This window comes from Notamacropus eugenii, chromosome 2, assembly GCF_028372415.1.
Source record: "Notamacropus eugenii isolate mMacEug1 chromosome 2, mMacEug1.pri_v2, whole genome shotgun sequence".
NCBI classification, from domain to species: domain Eukaryota; kingdom Metazoa; phylum Chordata; class Mammalia; order Diprotodontia; family Macropodidae; genus Notamacropus; species Notamacropus eugenii.
In genome coordinates, this window is record NC_092873.1 from 97,398,826 (window position 1) to 97,416,133 (window position 17,308).

The following is a 17,308-nucleotide window of genomic DNA, read 5'->3' on the forward strand; positions in this document are numbered from 1 at the left end:
CCTATTTCTGGACTTTTAATTTTATGTTGAAGTTGAGTTGTGCTCATCTGAGAGTGGGGAGGCCCTGTCTCAAACTTTAGACTTTTTCATGCTGCTGTTTTCAGAGCTACTTCAGGGGGGTTCTTCAAGTTTTCAGTGATTCCAGGGTAGTGTTATTCTGGGAAATGTGTAATTACTGCTCTACTTATCTCTACTATGCTCTTTACCCAGAAAGACTCCTGCTCCCAACTGTAAGCATTAGCATTGCTCCTCTTGGCTCTGAATCTGTGAGTAGGTCCCCTGCTCTCCTGCAGCCTCAAGTGGTAGTATTATTGTTGGCTCTGGAGCTGAAACCAGGACCCCTCTTCACTTATGAGCAACCACAGGTGCTCCTCTCCACCCTGGAACTACAAAGCTAGAATTGTATATGGGTAGTAGAGTTGTCAGTCATCACCAGCTGCACTCAGTGTCAGTGAAAGATCCCCTGTAATTTTTTTTCTGACCAGTCGTTCAACCCCCTTATCTTCTCTGGGCTGAGAGTTCCTAAAGCTGCTGCTTGCCACTGTTACAGCCACTTCCAAAATCACTGGTTCTTCTGCCATACTGTGAACCAGCCCCCCATCTAGGTGCCACAGATCTCTCCTTTTGACTTCTTAAGTTGTCTTAGCCTGGAAAAATGTCGTACTGACCTTTTGTTGGTTTTGCCACTACAAAATTTAATTTGAGGTGTTATTTTAAAATTGTTTGGAGAGGAATGTTGGCAAACCACTCCATTATCTTTGCCAAGAAATCCCCAAATAGGGTTATGAAGAGTTAGACACAACTGAAAAACAACTAAACAACAACTAAAGATTTGCAAAGTGCTTTACATTTTTTATCTCATGTGGTCCTCACAACAACCTTGTGGGATAGGTGTAGCTATTTTTACAGTTGAGGAAACTGAAGCAGAGAGCTGTTACAAGACTTGTCCAAGGTCATGTAACTAATAAGTCTCAGAATCAAATAATTTGCACTCAGGTGTTTGGTTTCCATGTATAGCAGTCTATTTACTGTACAACCTAGCTGTACTACTCTACTTCTTCTTCTGATTATTGTTGGAAATCCTTTCAGTGATTGCATCTGTGGATCTATATCATCCTTCCTCAAAGCACAAGAAGCTGCTTCTTCCTGAGATGGTCCACCTGCAGACCTCTTTACAGGAGGAAACTTTAGAATGTCACATGTTCAATACAGAGCCTTGATTCTTCCTTTCATATGGTACCCTTCCTCTTTCTGACTTTGGAATGTAGTTGAGAATTACTCTGGCTCTTTACATCTTCTTTCTTTTTTCCTCCAGGCTAATTCTTTCAAGTTCATTCATTTCTACTGATGACCCAGCAATTAGAAATGCTCCTTTCTCCTAGAGGGTGGAAACCAGCTTGTACTTTTTACACCTTCTAACACTTGGCATGATGCCTACAGGGGTGTGAAGGCAACTAGGTGGTGCAGTGGATACAGCACCAGTGCAGGAGTCAGGAGGACCTGAGTTCAAATCTCACCTCAGACACTTGACACTCACTAACTGTGTGACCTTGGGCAAGTCATTCAACTCCAGTTGCCTCATCCTGGGTCATCTCCAGTCATCCTGATGAATATCTGGTCACTGGATTCAGATGGCTCAGGAGGAGAAGTGAGGCTGGTGACCTGCACAGCCCTCCCTCACTCAAAACAAAGTCAAGTGCAAATCAGATCATTATTTCTCTGATGGCATGATCTTCTTTGGCATCGAAGGACGAACACACGCAGGGGTGTGCTGTAAATGTTGAATGTATGCACGGCATACTTTTAAGTTGAATCTACATTATTAATATTTTCTCTGTCACTTAAAACTACACATTTCACAAAACAATAAATCAAACCCTGATTTGTAGTATGCCAATTTCTGATGTGAAAATGCTCACACTGAACATTTAATAATTAATCTTTGTAATCCAGTTTGAGCTGGCTTTACCCAGCACATAGTAATACATACTTCTCCTTTTGTACATTGACACAGCCACTACCCTCTTTCAAGTTCTCATTAAATCACCTCTTGCCTGGCATATGGCAATACAGCCTTCTAATTGGACTCCTTGCCTCAAGTCTCCTCACTCCTTTCTAGCCTACACCACTGCCACAGTGATTTTTCTAAAACATACATTTGACCATGTTACCCCACTCTCTTACTTAATATTTTCCAAATAGCTCCCTATTATCTCTTCCATCAAATATCAACACCTGTTTGGCATTGAAAGCTTTTCAAAACCTAGCCTCTTCCTATGTTTCCAGTCCTCTTTTACACTACTCTTCCTATACACTCTGTAATCCAACCATACTGGCGTGCTAGATGTTCCTCCCACGTTACACTTTTTCTGCCTTCTCTGTGCCTTTGCATTGACTGTCCCATGTGCTTGGAATGCTCCCCCACTTCATCTTTTCCTAGCTGCTTTCAAGACTCAGTTCAATGGCCACATCCTGCAGGAAGCCTTTGCTTCTCTCCCCACAATTAGCTGCTGATGCTCTCCCTCTGAGGCTACCTTCCATCTACACCATGTCTTGTAGGTACTAATTTATGTATACATTGTCTCCCTCATTTGAGTTTAAGCTTCTTGGGGGTAAGGGCTATTTGTCTTTTTCTCTGAATCCTCAGTGCAGTGCTGGCACATAGTAAGTGTTTAATAAGTGCTTATTTACTGCTAAGTGGATTGATTACTGGTAGCTATGCCAAGAGCATACCCTGTGAAGATCACTGTAAAATTCTCCATGCCCTCCCTACTTGTTTAAAGAAAGTTCCATTGTCCTTCATCTTTTTTTCCCAGAAGTGGGGCAGAGATAGAGTAGTTCTCTTAGCTAACTCATAGGTCTACTTATTGTGATGAACGGTCGATTTATGAGTTGTAAGATGAGAATTTATTGAGATACACCCACTTTGTTTTACCTTGTTCCCTATCATCAGATATTTATCTCTACTTCCAAGACTCTAGGTGCTGTATCTCTGCTTGAGGGTAAAGGCTTAATTTATTTAGCAGAGAGAAGTAAAGGAGAAACAAGCAAGTAAGACATAAGACATTTATCTGTTATCTAGGAGAGCCACCTGTTTGGGTCATTGAACTTTATCATTACTCTTCAAATGCTTCCTTTGGCTTCTTTAATCACTAGATTCATTGTGATCCTTGAAGTAAGGAAATAAAAATCTTAAGAGAAGTCTCTGATGGAGCCGCACAAGGCTCTGTTCTTGAATCTGTTCCTGTTCAACATTTTGTAAAGTATTTACAAAATACCATAAATAAAAATGAATGTAGGTATAGAAAGGATGCTTATAAAATTTTCATATGATACAAAGCTAAGAAGTTAATGCAATTACACAAAAGAATCCATATTTTAAAGTCTCTAGGCTAGAACCATGAGCCAAAATCAAAAAAAGTAAAATTTAATGGTGAAAATTATAAAGGCCTACATTTAATTTAGGGTAGCTAGGTGGTATAATGGCTAGAATGCCAAGCCTGGAGTCAAAAAGACTCATTCTTAAGTTCAAATCTGGCCTCATACTTATTATCTGTGTGAGCCTAAACAAGTAATTTAACTTTGTTTGCCTCAGTTTCTTCATCTCCAAAATGAGCTGGTGTGACAAAGCACTCCAGTTTCTTTGCCAAGAAAACCCCAAATGGAGACACAACTGAAAAATGACTGAACAACAAAAACAACATTTAATTCAAATAATTGCACAAATACAGAATAGGGAAAACTTTGATTGGCAGCAGTTCATATAATAATCTTGGGGTTTTAACTGACCAAAATTTCAATGAGTTTACCTTGTGATGTAGCAGCTAAAAACTAATTAAATCACTTGATAGTATTTAAATCATAAAAAGCCACTGGACTACTGTACTATGTGCTGGTCAGATCATATCAGAAATCTCACATTCAGTTTGTTATAATTTAAGATGGACAATGCAAATTATATTTTAAAAAAGTGTCAATTCCAGAAACCACCTCATGGAAGCAAAGAAGAGGGAGGAGAGAATTAGGTTCATTTAATAAGCCTAGAAAAGAGAAAACTCAGGTGATATATGATGGTTGGATAGTTGGAGGGTTTTCCTATCAAATAAGAAGGAGACTTATTTTATGATGGTACAAAAGGCAAAACTATGGCCTATTGGTAGAAATGACAAGAAAGTGGATAAACAAATAATTCTAGTCAAGCTGCTCAACAATCTAATGAGCTGCCTTTAAAAGCAGAAATCTCCAAATGGAAAGAGATAGAAGTATTCTTTATATCTATCAACAGTCAGCAGATTAAAACTTTGTGCTTAGGTTCATATTTCAGTTGAATGAATAAATTATGAGTTTTATGCTTAGATTTAGTGGTTTATTCTTCAACTATCTTTGTTAGGAGCTGTTATCAAACATTACAAAATGTGTTTTAACAAAGCTGCTTTGGAGGTCAAAGGATCAACAACATCATCATCTTTTCCCTCTGTCAAGAACAATAAGCAGACAGCCATAAATGAATAATTTTTATCTCCTCACATTCATCCATGGGTGGTCAGTCTTTGCCTGCTTAACTCAAACACTAGATGCACTTACACTGATAGCCTCCACCTTTTCTTAACCCTTTCCAAAAGATCAATATAACCGATATAATGATTTTTTGATAGGATTGCTGTAAAGGATTGGATAACTGAAGGTTATATGATTGACTCTTTTGGAAATCTTTTAAAATAGGATGAATTATTATCCATCTCAGATATTTTAAGTGTAAACCTGCCTAAAGTCAGTAGGATCGAATGATCTAGATAACTTATTAAAGTCCCCTTCACCTGTTTGAGTTTTTCTGTATAAACTTCTGGAGAGTGGTAGACTCTATAACATAACACAAACCACATATTTCTGGATTGCTCACAGTATTCATCTTAAATATTAATAGCTACTTCTATTATACCCTTCTTTTGAAAGGCTTTAAGAATATTATACTGGATATGTTGTTTATGTTCCTACTTGAGAGTATACCATCATATATTATATGATTCTGTATACCATCTAACTCCTGGTGCTCTAATTTTACTCATGAAGGAAGATCAAATAATTCTTAAAAATGAAAAAAACTCATTTTGTATTTTAAAGCTCTTTATATTTTTATTTAGTATTTTATTTTACCCCATATACATGTAAAAACAATTTTAATGTGCATTTTTAAAATTTTGAGCTTCAAATTCTCTACCTCCCTCCCCAGTCCCCTCATTGAGAAGGCAAGTAATTTGATAGAAGTTTATACATATGTAGTCATGTAAAATATATTTCCATATTAGTCATGTTCTAAAAGAAAACATAGAACAAAAAAAATCCCCCTCAAAAAAGTAAAAAAAAAAGTATTCTTCGATCTATATTTAGACTCCTTCAGTTCTTTCTCTGTGAATGGATAGCATTTTTAATCATGAATCCTTCGGAATTGTTTTGGATCATTGTATTGCTGGGAAGAGCTAAGTTATTCGCAGTTGATCATCTTACAATATTGTTGTTACTGTGTACAGTGTTCTCCTGGTTCTACTCATTTCAGTTTTCATTAGTTCATATAAATCCATGTTTTTCTGATAGCATCTTGCTCATTTCCTATAGTGCAGTAGTATTCCACCACAATCATATACCATAACTTGTTTAGCCATTCCCTAACTGATGGGCATCCCCTCACTTTCCAATGCATAGACACCACAAAAAAGCTACTACAAATGTCTTTGTACATATAGGTTCTTTTTATTCTTGTTTTTTGTCTCTTTTGGGATACAGATCTAGTAAGTATATTGCTGGATCAAAGGACATGCATAGTTTTATATAGCCCTTTGGACATAGTTCCAAATTGCTCTATATAATGAATCAGTTCATAACTTCACAAATAGTGTATTAGTGTTTCGATTTTCCCACATCCCCACCGACATTGGTCATTTTCTTTTTTTGTCCTATTAGCCAATCTAATAGATGTGGAATGGTACCTCATTATATCTGGAAAGGGTTGGAAAGGGTTAAGGAAAAGTGGAAGCTGTCAGTGTAGGTTTATCTAAATGTCTGAGTTAAGCAAACAAAGGTTGACCACCAAAGGATGAATGTGAATAAATAAATATTATTCTTGTATGGCTATCTGTTGTTCTTGATAGAGTAAACAGATGATGCTTCTTGCATTTCTCAGTAGTGATTTAGAGTACTTTTTTCCAAATGGCTATAGATAGCTTTGATTACTTCATTTGAAGCCTGATTGTTTATATCCTGATCATTTATCAAATGGGGAATAGCTCTTATATTTTAAATTTGACCCAGTGCTCTATATATTTGAGAAATGAGGCTTTTATCAGGAAAACATATTTCAAAAAAATTTTCAATTATGATTATTCCCTCCATCCTATTTTCCTCCTGCATATTCTATTCTCTCTTTCCTTTCACTGTGTCCCTACTCAAAAGTGTTTTGCTTCTGACTACCTTCTCCCCCAATCTTCCCCCCTTTCTATCAGCACCCTCCCTTCTCTAATCTCCTTCCCCTCCTACTTTCCTGTAGGGTAAAAAATTCTATACCCAGTTGAGTGTGTATGTTTTTCCCACCTTGTTCCTGTGAGAGTAAGGATCAAACGCTCCCTGCTACCTCCCCCATCTTTACCTCCACTGTAAAAACTTCTTTCTTGCCTCTTTTATATGAGATAATTACCCCATTCTACCTCTCCATTTCCCTTTCTCTCAATGCACTTCTCTGTTTCACTCCTTCATTTTATTTTTTTTAGATATTCAACTCATTTTTTAGATATTCAATTCACTTTCACCCTCTATGTATGCTTCTTCTAACTGCCCTAATAATAATAAAGTTCTTAGGAATTACATGCATCATCTTTTCATGTAGGAATGTAAACAGTTTAACCTTACTAAGTCCCTTATAATTTCCTTTTCCTGTTTACTTTTTTATGTTTCTCTTGATTCTTCTATTTGAACATCAAATTTTCCATTCAACTCTGGGCTTTTCCTCAGGAATGCTTGACAGACCTATATTATTGAATATCCATTTTTTCCCTGAATGATTATGCTCAGTTTTGCTTGGCTGGTGATTCTTGATTGCAATCCTAACTCCTTTGCCCTATGGAATATCAGATTTTAAGCATTCTGATCCTTTGATATAGAAACCACTAAATCTTATGTTTTCCTGACTGTGGCTCCATGATACTTGAATTGTCTTTTCTGACTGCTTGCAGTATTTCTCCTTGACCTGGGAACTTTGGAATTTGGCTATAATATTCCTGGAAGGATTCATTTTGGGATCTTTTTCAGGAGGTGATCAGTAGATTCCTTCAAATTATAGTTTTGGTTCTAGAATATCAAAGCAGTTTTTATTGATAATTTCTTGAAAGATGATGTCTAGGCTCTTTTTTTATACTGGCTTTCAGGTAGTCCAATATTTTTTAAATACTGTCTCCTGGATCTATTTTCCAGGTCCATCATTTTTCCAATAACGTCTTTCATATTGTCTTCTGCTTTTTCATTCTTTTGGTTTTGTTTTATTGTTTCTTGATGCCTCATAAAGTCATTAACTTCCATTTGCTCAGTTCTGATTTTTAAAGAATAATTTTCTTCATTGAGCTTTTGTACCTCCTTTTCCATTTGGCCAATCCTAGTTTTTAAGGAGCTCTTTTCTTCAGTGAATTTTTGTGCCTCTTTTTCCATTTGGCCAATTCTGCTTTTCAAGGTGTTTTCCTCGTATTTTTTTACCTCTTTTACCAATTTGGCCTGTTATGCTTTTAAAATGTTATTTTTGTGCCTCCTTTACCAAGCTGTTGACTCTTTTTTCATGATATTCTTGAATAACTCACTTATCTTCCCAATTTTTCCTTTACCTCTCCTATTTGATTTTCAGAATTCTTTTTGAGTTCTTCCATAGCCTGAGATCAATTCATATCTTTTTCTTTGAGGCTTCAGATTTAGCAACTTCAACTTTGTTGTCTTCTGAGTGTTTTTTGATCTTCCTTGTCACCATAGCAAATTTCTGTAGTCAGAGTTTTTCCTGTTGTTTGCTCATTTTTATAACCTGTTTCTTGACTTTCAGCTCTTTGTTAAATTAGGACTTTGCTTTCTGGATGGAAGGCACACTTTCCCAAGCTTCAGAGATTTTGTGTAGCTGTTTTAAGAGATTTTTCTGGGGATCTATAAGTTTTCAGTTCTTCTAAAGTAGTATGATCTAAGGAGAGGTGTGTTTACTACTGTCCTGGTCTGTGCCTTGGACTGTGAGGGACCACAAACATTCTTTTCTGCCCTGGAACTGTGACAAGGGTCCCTGCTCCACTACAGCTGCAAACTCTAGTGTGCTAATGCTCCTCCTGACCTGGAGACTGTCACCCAGGACTATGACCTTGACCTGAATATGGGCAAAGCAGCAGAGTCCTGCCCTTACTGCCTCAAAGAAACCTCTGAAATCTCCTTTTGACCATTTCTTTGACTGTGGGCTAAGAGGTCCAGAAGCAGTGGCTGCCAGTGCTGATTCAGTCACTCCCAAGGCCTGCTCTTAGTTTTCTGGGGCCCAGTCCATGGGGCCTGCACTAAACTGTGCTCTATTCTCACCCTGGTGCAGTAGACCTTCTAAGTTTTCTTTGGCAGGAAAATTTTTTTGCCCTGTCCTTTTGTTGGTTTCTACCCCTCCAGAATTTGTTTTAAGGCATTATTTAAAAATGTTTGGAAAGTGTTAGGGGAGAACTCAGGTGAATCCCTGTCTTTTCTCTGCTATTTAGCTCTTTAAAATTTCTCATTTCATATTTTTATATAATAGCTTCCTCACTTGTGAATGTGTGAAGCAGTGTTATGCCACTGTGTAAAAATAGCTTCATAATGTAGAAAAGAGAAATGAGACTCCATTTAAAAATATCCCAAACTCGTTTTGCTTCTGGCCATAGAGACTTTTGATTCCAAACAAGTATCCATTTAACCCAGTTTTGCAAACCAAGGTGCACATGGAGGACCTTTTTTCTTTCTAGGTATGGTAGAAGGTGTTAGTACAGACTTCTAAAGGGGATGGGCAGGACTAGGAAGGGGGAGGTTCAGGCATTTATTTTTTATTTTAGTTATTTGAATAAATCACTGTGCTTTTCTTCCTAGATTTTATTAACTTTTATGTAAGTACATCATATTATTTCATCTTCTATTTTAGATTCGTTTGCAGTGAAGATGAAGTGTGGTTTAACTCACAAATTATTCGCGTTATTGAGGAACATGTTGATGCAGATTCAGTATCATTACTTCTTCCAGAACCGTACTTTGTAGATTTTCTTCGTGAGATGCCTGAACCAACTGGTGATGAGCCTGAAGATGCTGTATTTGAAATACCCAAAATCTATGAATTGGTATTTATCAGTATTTCAGTAGGTTATTTTAGGTCATCTACATACCCATAGAGATTTCTCTACTTTCCAAGTTATTACAAGTCTTTCAGTTAAAAAATATGATGTTTTAGTGATTTGATCCTCCTCATCCTTGGGGAGGAATATAGTTTTCAAAATAGACACCAGTTTTACTCTTCACCGTGAATAAATGTCACTAACCTTATGTGATCAACAAGAGGTTGTTTTCAAATGTATTTTGTTTAGACATATATCCTTAAAAGATAATATAGGACAACTAGGAAAGGTAAGAAAACTCTGACCATACCAAATTGTCATTTTATGATTTAAAAATAACAGTAAAAGGACAAAGAAAACAACTCTCCAGAAGCCCAAGAGATTTTCCCTTACAGTTGTAGTTAGATGCTTTTAGACTTGTTGATGCTATAAATTTTTGGATCTAACAATACTTCTTTTCCCTTCCCTGTTTTTTTCCCTTTCCATACCCCTCTTCTCAGATACCAAGTTTCGAATTTCTGGCTGAAAAACTAATGTTTTATCAGAGACAGTTCAATGAACTTATTAGAGGAACAAGTCTTGATTTGGTGTTTTTCAAAGATGCAATGACTCATCTTATTAAGGTTATGACAATATTATTTACTGATATGTTCATGAGAGTTCAAAAGTGACTTTCATAAACAACATACTATTCTGGGTATCAGATACTTTGTAATGGTGGGGCAAGGATGGAGGTTGGAGTAGAGAGAAGAACAGTAGAGACTCTGCCTATTACAACCTGAATCACATGTTTTGGCTAAATTTTTTTTGCATCCATCTACATATCTCTATCAGAGAAAAAAGTCAGGATTGAATTGTTTTTGTACTTGCATCCTTCCATACTTCCATTTTTAAAGGACGTTATTAAACTATTAAACTGAGGTTGCAGAAGATTCTTCCTGTGAAGAAATATCCCATCCCTCTATTATATTGTTAAATTTTTCTCTGTACATGAAATCATAAAATCTAAATGTAAAGCAGATGACTATGTGATAATGTCAACTAATTGGAGATTGATAGGTAGGTCAAAGATTGAATGAGAAAGAAAACTAAAGAAAGAAAATTAGAAAGAATGATGAACCATTGTTGAAGAGATTCGATGAGGAAAATAGAAAGGAACATATTAGCTGATCACAAACTATTGCAAAATTTCAGATTTTGAGGGAACCTTGGTGATTATCTAGTCTAATCCTTTCATTTTATAGAGGATGAAACAGACCTGGAAAGAGGTAACACACTCAGTTAGCTATAGAACAAGACAAAGCCTAAGTCCCTAAGATCAAAACCAGGGTTGGGTTGCCTAGGAAATCAAGGGTGGAGAAGGAGTAGGAATAGGGACAATTCAAATGCATGGAAAAAAGAATGCTGTAAACGGAAGCTTGAGTCACTCAGGACTATACCACTCTTTATTCCTACCTTTTATATCCAGGCTGTACTGTAAAGATCTTATATTTGTTTAACACAAAGAAGCTTATTATTGACTAGGACTTTTTTTTTTAACATTCCCCTTTCTAGGATTCTACCCCAGGTCCCTAGGTCAAGATGTAGTAGGAAATTTTCATGAGCTCAACTGGGTTTACAGATTTACAGACCTGTTTTTTCTAATCTTTAGTTCATCCATTTTGCGAAATAATGTGGAAGGATTCAAAACTGGTTTTGGAGTCAGAAAAACATGAATATGAATTTTAGTTCTGCTAGTTACCACCAAAATGACCTTAAGCAAATCTCTTAATTTCTATAGACCCCAATTTTCTCATTTTTAAAATGATGAGATTGAACCTTTAAAAATTCACTTACAAGTCTAAATTCTATTATCCTCTTCACCACAATCAATTCCTATCTATTGGTGATCACTGAGAGTGGATCTAGGATTTGATAGATGTAAGTACAGACTAAATTATACTTATTACAGAAAGAATATAGGGATAAATAGATTTTGAGATTGGTAGTTTCACTCCTTTCACTTGTGTGAAAGGAATAGATCAACTGCCCGATCTGAAATCTAATTAAAGGACCAGTCTGAGTGGAGGATCTTGATGGAAAAATCAGTCATAATCCTTAACCTCTATGGGCCCCCATTGGGGATTCAGTATCTATCATTGCCTTTAGTGACCTACGTAAAATGTTCCGAACTGACTTTGGTATCCTTCAGTCTCCTTGGTACACAGGGCTGCATAGCAGGTTGTTGTTTGGGAACAAGCTAAAACAGATTATTTTATGTGAAGGAATGATGATATTATCTTATTTAATCTTCACAGTAAACCTCTAAGTTAGGTTCTGCTGCTAGCATTATCTACATTTTACAATTAAGGAAACTTAAGCTCAGAGATGCATCTGTAGACACTTAGCTATTAAGAGTCAGAGGTGGTATTTGAACACAGGTTCTACTACAAGATTTCTATTGGCTGGCCATGGGCATTTCGGGAGTGACTCAAGAATATTGCATCTCACAGGGGAAAATAAAAGGATGTAGAACTAGAGGATCCAAGCCATGGTCAGTCAGTTTGTCAGGAAAACTGCCAAGGAATGAGGCATGGGAAGAAGCAGGAATGTAAATGAATGGGATGCACACTGACATTTAGGGTCATTGAGCACTAGACTGCTTTGTTGCTAAAAATCTGGGTATTACCTGCTGATCAGACTGAACTTGCTTGTAAGTGGAAGCTGCTTTTTTCTGAGGGTCCTACAAGGTCAACCTAAAAGTGAAGCCCAGAAGCTGCTGCAAAAGCTTAATCCTTGTGTTAAAATCCTTGTGTTAGACTGGTATGATTTTATATAGTTTGGCGTGAATTTAAGTATGGTAGAAAGAGCACTGAATTTTGATTCAGAAAATCTGGGTTTAATCCCCAGTCTACTGCTTATTGAAGAGGTTTGCATTTTGCCAAGTTTAAACTTATACTGCAACACCTCTTAGCTCCATTTATTAACTAGTGATTAACAATCCTAAAATCCTAGGCCATGAAATTATACTTATTTAACTTTTTTTTTCATCTCAGCCAAATTAAGTTTAGTATGACTGAAAACTGGCAGGGGAAGGGGGTGGGATTTGGTTTGTTTTTTGAAAAAGAGGGAAGTAGGAAAGCAGCTGGTATTTGAATTTTTATCAAGTTTGAAATGAAGTATTTGGTGGCATTTTAATATTTTCAAAACAAATTACAGTACTGTACATATAATTGGCCATTTTGGTGTGAAGATGTTTTAGACCCTTTTTGTATTTTCAAATCAATACTATATTGCTTCAACATAGATTTCACGCATAATTCGGACATCATGTGGAAATGCCCTGCTTGTAGGTGTTGGTGGATCAGGAAAACAGAGTCTTTCAAGGTTGGCCTCCTTTATAGCTGGATATCGAATATTCCAGATAACCCTGACAAGGTAAGAGGTATCAAGATGATGCAATAAATAGATGGTTGGATAGATAGATAATTTCTTTGGAATTAAGTGTTTGCATTTTGAACTTCTTTTGTACCATTCTGTTTATTTTTGATGATTCCTTGGCAATATTTTCTTCATTTTCTTCCATTTTCTTCAGCATCACCATCTCCCACTAACTCTCTGGCCGTTGTGATCGTCATAGGTCTTAAGTCTTTTGTAGGTGTTTTTCTTCACGCTATTGAAGTCATTGTATAAATTGTATTTCTGGTTCTATTCACTTTATTCTCTATCAATTCATCTAAGTCTTCTCAAGTTTCTCTGAATCCATCTCTTTGGATCATTCCTTAAGGACTAATAATATACCATTACATTCATGTACCATAATCAATTTGGTAATTCCCAAATTAATCATAATCATAATAGTAGTTAGTATTTACTAGCTAAGAACTTTATAAATGTTAGCTGATTTGATCCTCACAACAGTCTTGGGAGAAAGGGGCTGTTATTATCCTCACTTTACAAATGAGGAAACTGAGTCAAATAGTGGTTAAGTGATACAACTAGTAGTAGCAAGTACCTCAGACTGTATTTGAATTCAAGTCTTCCTTACTCTAGGTTCAGCACTCTTATCTACTATGCTACCTACCTGAATTGATGGGTATATACTTTGTTCTTTGACGTGATAAAAAAAAAAAATGGTACTATTGAAAAATTTGTATCTTTGGATCCTTTCCTTTTAAAAAAAATTTCTTTGGTATATAAAGCTAAAAGCATATGCACAATTGAGTAACTCTTGGGGCCTAATTCCAGCTTCTTTCTAGATGACAGATCACTTCACAGCATACTTCTTCTTCCAGAGCCCTCCAACAACTATCATTTTCCTTTTTTGTCCTGTTACTAATCTAGGGAGTAGAAGGTAGAAGGTAGAACTTTAGATTTATTTTAATCTATATTTCTTTTATTACCAGTTATTTGGAACATTTTTTCATATAGTTGTTAGCTTGCCTTTCTTCTTTTGAGAATTGCCAGCTCATATCCTTTGCCCATCTATCCACTGGGCAGTGGCTTTTAGACTTAGCTGTTCACATCAATTTTCTATAGCTCTTAGATCTTATCACAGAAATTACTATAAAGCTTTCTCCCCCAGTTGACTGTTTCTCCTTCTAATTCTATAACTGCATTTATTTGTTTGAGTAAAGCTGAGAATGTCTTTCCTAAGCCCTGTCAGAACTAAAAATTCCTTTCTATACAGCATTCAGCATTCATGTCTCAATCTGGCAGATTGCCACCATTCAGGAAAACAGTATAGTTATATTTCTCCTATCTCAATTCTTAAAAATATCTATACTTTTGGGTATTTGATTTCCAACAATTTTTTTTTAAATTTGCAATTACAGCTATATTTTCTTGGTTTTCTAGCTGCCACTATCATTTGGTGCATGTAGTAGGATATTAAAAATATTTTAAAACTGAGTGAGAAGATTTGGTATGAGTCATAACCCTCAGTAGGTTTGTGTTACGCATATATGTCATGATTCTGTTTGAAGATAATTTTAAATTTCTTACTACTTATCCTTTTAGGTCCTATAATGTGTCCAATCTGACAGATGACTTGAAGGGATTGTACCATGTTGCTGGAGCTGAAGGAAAAGGAATCACTTTTATCTTTACTGACAATGAAATAAAAGATGAAGCATTTCTGGAATATCTTAACAACTTGCTCTCTTCGGGAGAGGTAGAATCTTGAAGTAGTAAACAGCATATATTTTCTATTTAAAAATAATGTTTGAAAGGACAAAAAGGTTTTTGCAGATATGCTTCCAGAGTCCTACTTCTTAATTCTGATGTGATGCTGTATCAGCAAATACCTTCACACTTAGGAGGGCCTGCTGCACAGGTTCTTAGATCTGCTTTTCTAAAAAGAAAACAACTTCAAGAGGGGTAAATAATCTTACTTTAATTACATATGCTGACAGATATAATACATGCAGGACCAACAGAGAGGGCTTCCAACTGTCTGATCATAGGCAATACATACATTATCACCAGAGAGAGAAGCACCAACATCTGGGTGTTCAAAGCCAGGGGGCTTCTTATAACGGCTGCCCAGAGTCTCATCTGGCACACAAACCTTCTTCCAAAAACTCAGCCCCAAAGCAAAACCTCCCTTCAGAGCATATATACTCTTTTCAGAGCTTGAGGGCACGACTCCTTGTGACCTAGAGCCTCATTAGCAATCAGCAAAAGGTGTAGGCTCGCATACAAAACAAGCTTCCCTCAATCAAGCCCCTCTCAATAGCCCCACCTGAGGCATATCAATGGGCAGGGAAGATTTTTAACTCCCATTACAAATACTAGATTAAATCTAACAAATTTGTATTTTTTTTGCAAAAAATGAAAGTTCATATTTGTATGAACTTGCAGCTGCCCAAGTACAGTGCTCTACATGTTATATTTCCTTACTCAGCTTCCTCTGCTTTTCTTGGATCCATTTCTTAGATGGCCCTTGAACCTATCTTCTAACATAATTCTGTTATTCATTTGACTCTTTCTATACTCATAGGTAAAATATCATTAGCATCAGTTATCCAGTACTCTAAAAAATGCTGTATTTGAGAATAAAAAAATTCAAGAATATAAGATCCATATTTGCCAAATGGTAGCATTTTTAGAGATAAATTTTGAACAGATTTTTTTTTGATACACTTTTAGAAAAATGTATTTGCTTGGGTGTTTTCTCCAACAAAACCACTGTACAGAAAATCTTTGTTAAAAGGTTTAAAAGGTTGGTGTTGGGGAATAGAATGAATGCCTGCCTTAATTAGAAGCAGTATATACTTAATTACACTTATGGGCTATGTTTCATTCTAAGCTTTTAAAATGACTGACTTGGAAGAGGTGAGTGGAAGATTATTTTAGTCACAGCCATTTTAATTAACTAGTGAGAAATAAAGTCTTTGAAGGCTTAATAGAAAGGCATGTAGTATAGGCTGAAGATAACTCATAGGCTAGATCCATTGGGAAGATAAATGGTAAGGATTCCAGAGGTAAACACCATGTAGAGAGGAAAAGTGCAAGATTTGGCATAATATTGGATTTGGGGAAAAATGTTTAATGTTGAGTATTTCCTTGTAACTTCCTCAAAGATCTCTAATTTATTTGCTCGGGATGAGTTGGATGAGATTACTCAAGGACTAATATCAGTGATGAAAAAGGAAATGCCTCGTCACCCTCCTACCTATGATAATCTTTATGAGTATTTCATATCAAGATCACGAAAAAATTTGCATGTTGTTCTCTGCTTTTCTCCAGTGAGTTTTTTTTGTGTGTATCTGTATGTTTTCATGTATACATATATTAATATATTTATATAATATATATGTAGTTATCCATGTGCATATGTAGATCTAAAAATAATACCCTTTCTAGCAAGATAATTCAGTAAGCTTACATTTTAAATTTGAGGTAAAGGAAGCAAAATCTTCACTAAATTGCTTGTTTTTTATCTCACCAAAATCTTGTGTTCTGTATTTCATAATTCAATAAGCTGATAATAAGAGGCATCAATAGTATATTAGGTAGATGGCCAGCCTTAGAATCAGAAAACTCAGATACTTTTTATCTATGTGTTCATGGGCAATTCACTTAACATTTCAGTGAGGACTATGAAGTATTAAGACTATGAAATATAGATATATTACTCTGTATTGGGGAATGGCCCTTATTTTTATAAATTTGGCTCAGTTTCCTATATATTTGTGGTGGACAGATGATTCAGTGGATCTCTGCTAAGACCCCAAAAAAGCCCCATGGTAATTATAGAAATCAAACAAAGGGAGGAGGAGTGATAGACCATCATTACATATGTCATTGCTGTTTAACTAATGTTTTGATTTACTGCTTAGTGTTGGACCTAAGTCCAGAACCCCAGGAATCAAGTCCAGTGTTGTTGGGTAGGTGTCCAGACACACAAGTTCATGTGCTGCTCACTGTATCCTTGTTAACTCTTTCACTCTATAGCTTTCACCAATAGGGACCCCACAACCTCTATTCTTGGTTACATAGCTTTTGTTTATACCAGAAAATTTTAATTTAAAATAACCAAAGTTGTACATTTTCCACTTCAACATGGCTCTTTCCTTATAATATGATTTAAGTTCTGATTCTACTGAATCTAGTTCCTCCATATCCTTTCCCCTGGGTTTCCTTGAAGTTTTTGACCCTCTACTCTCCCAAATGAACCCTGTTATTATTTTTTCTCAGTAAGATAGTTTTTCTTTTAGTAATTTAATTAGGATGGCATTACATAAATATATTGCTTAGGTGACATAATAAATTCTACTTCTGATCTTTATTTTATGTTTATGTGTATCTCTAATTTTTATAGCATTTTCTGAAAGCAATTTGTTCTGAAAGCAAATATTGTTGAATTCAAATTCTTAATCTACTATCAGTTTCTGTTTTATGAGTAAATTCATCCCATTCATGTTCTAAGCCATGATTACTTGTTGTATATTTTCCTCCTTCCTATTTTCCTC

The 17,308-nt window shown here is 35.9% G+C and overlaps 1 protein-coding gene across 5 annotated transcripts in view; it reads left to right on the top strand.

Annotated features, from left to right (window-relative positions):
• The window catches only part of DNAH8 (dynein axonemal heavy chain 8), a 396,942-nt gene that overhangs the window by 242,570 nt on the left and 137,064 nt on the right, over positions 1-17,308 (top strand). For 4 of the 5 annotated variants that reach the window (XM_072641991.1, XM_072641989.1, XM_072641988.1 and 1 more), the window contains 5 exons: positions 9,167-9,359; positions 9,854-9,976; positions 12,640-12,770; positions 14,352-14,505; positions 15,917-16,081. In XM_072641991.1, the coding sequence (XP_072498092.1) occupies positions 9,167-9,359; positions 9,854-9,976; positions 12,640-12,770; positions 14,352-14,505; positions 15,917-16,081 (766 nt within the window). The remainder of the gene's footprint in view (positions 1-9,166; positions 9,360-9,853; positions 9,977-12,639; positions 12,771-14,351; positions 14,506-15,916; positions 16,082-17,308) is intronic. The other variant, XM_072641990.1, reaches the window with a different exon arrangement.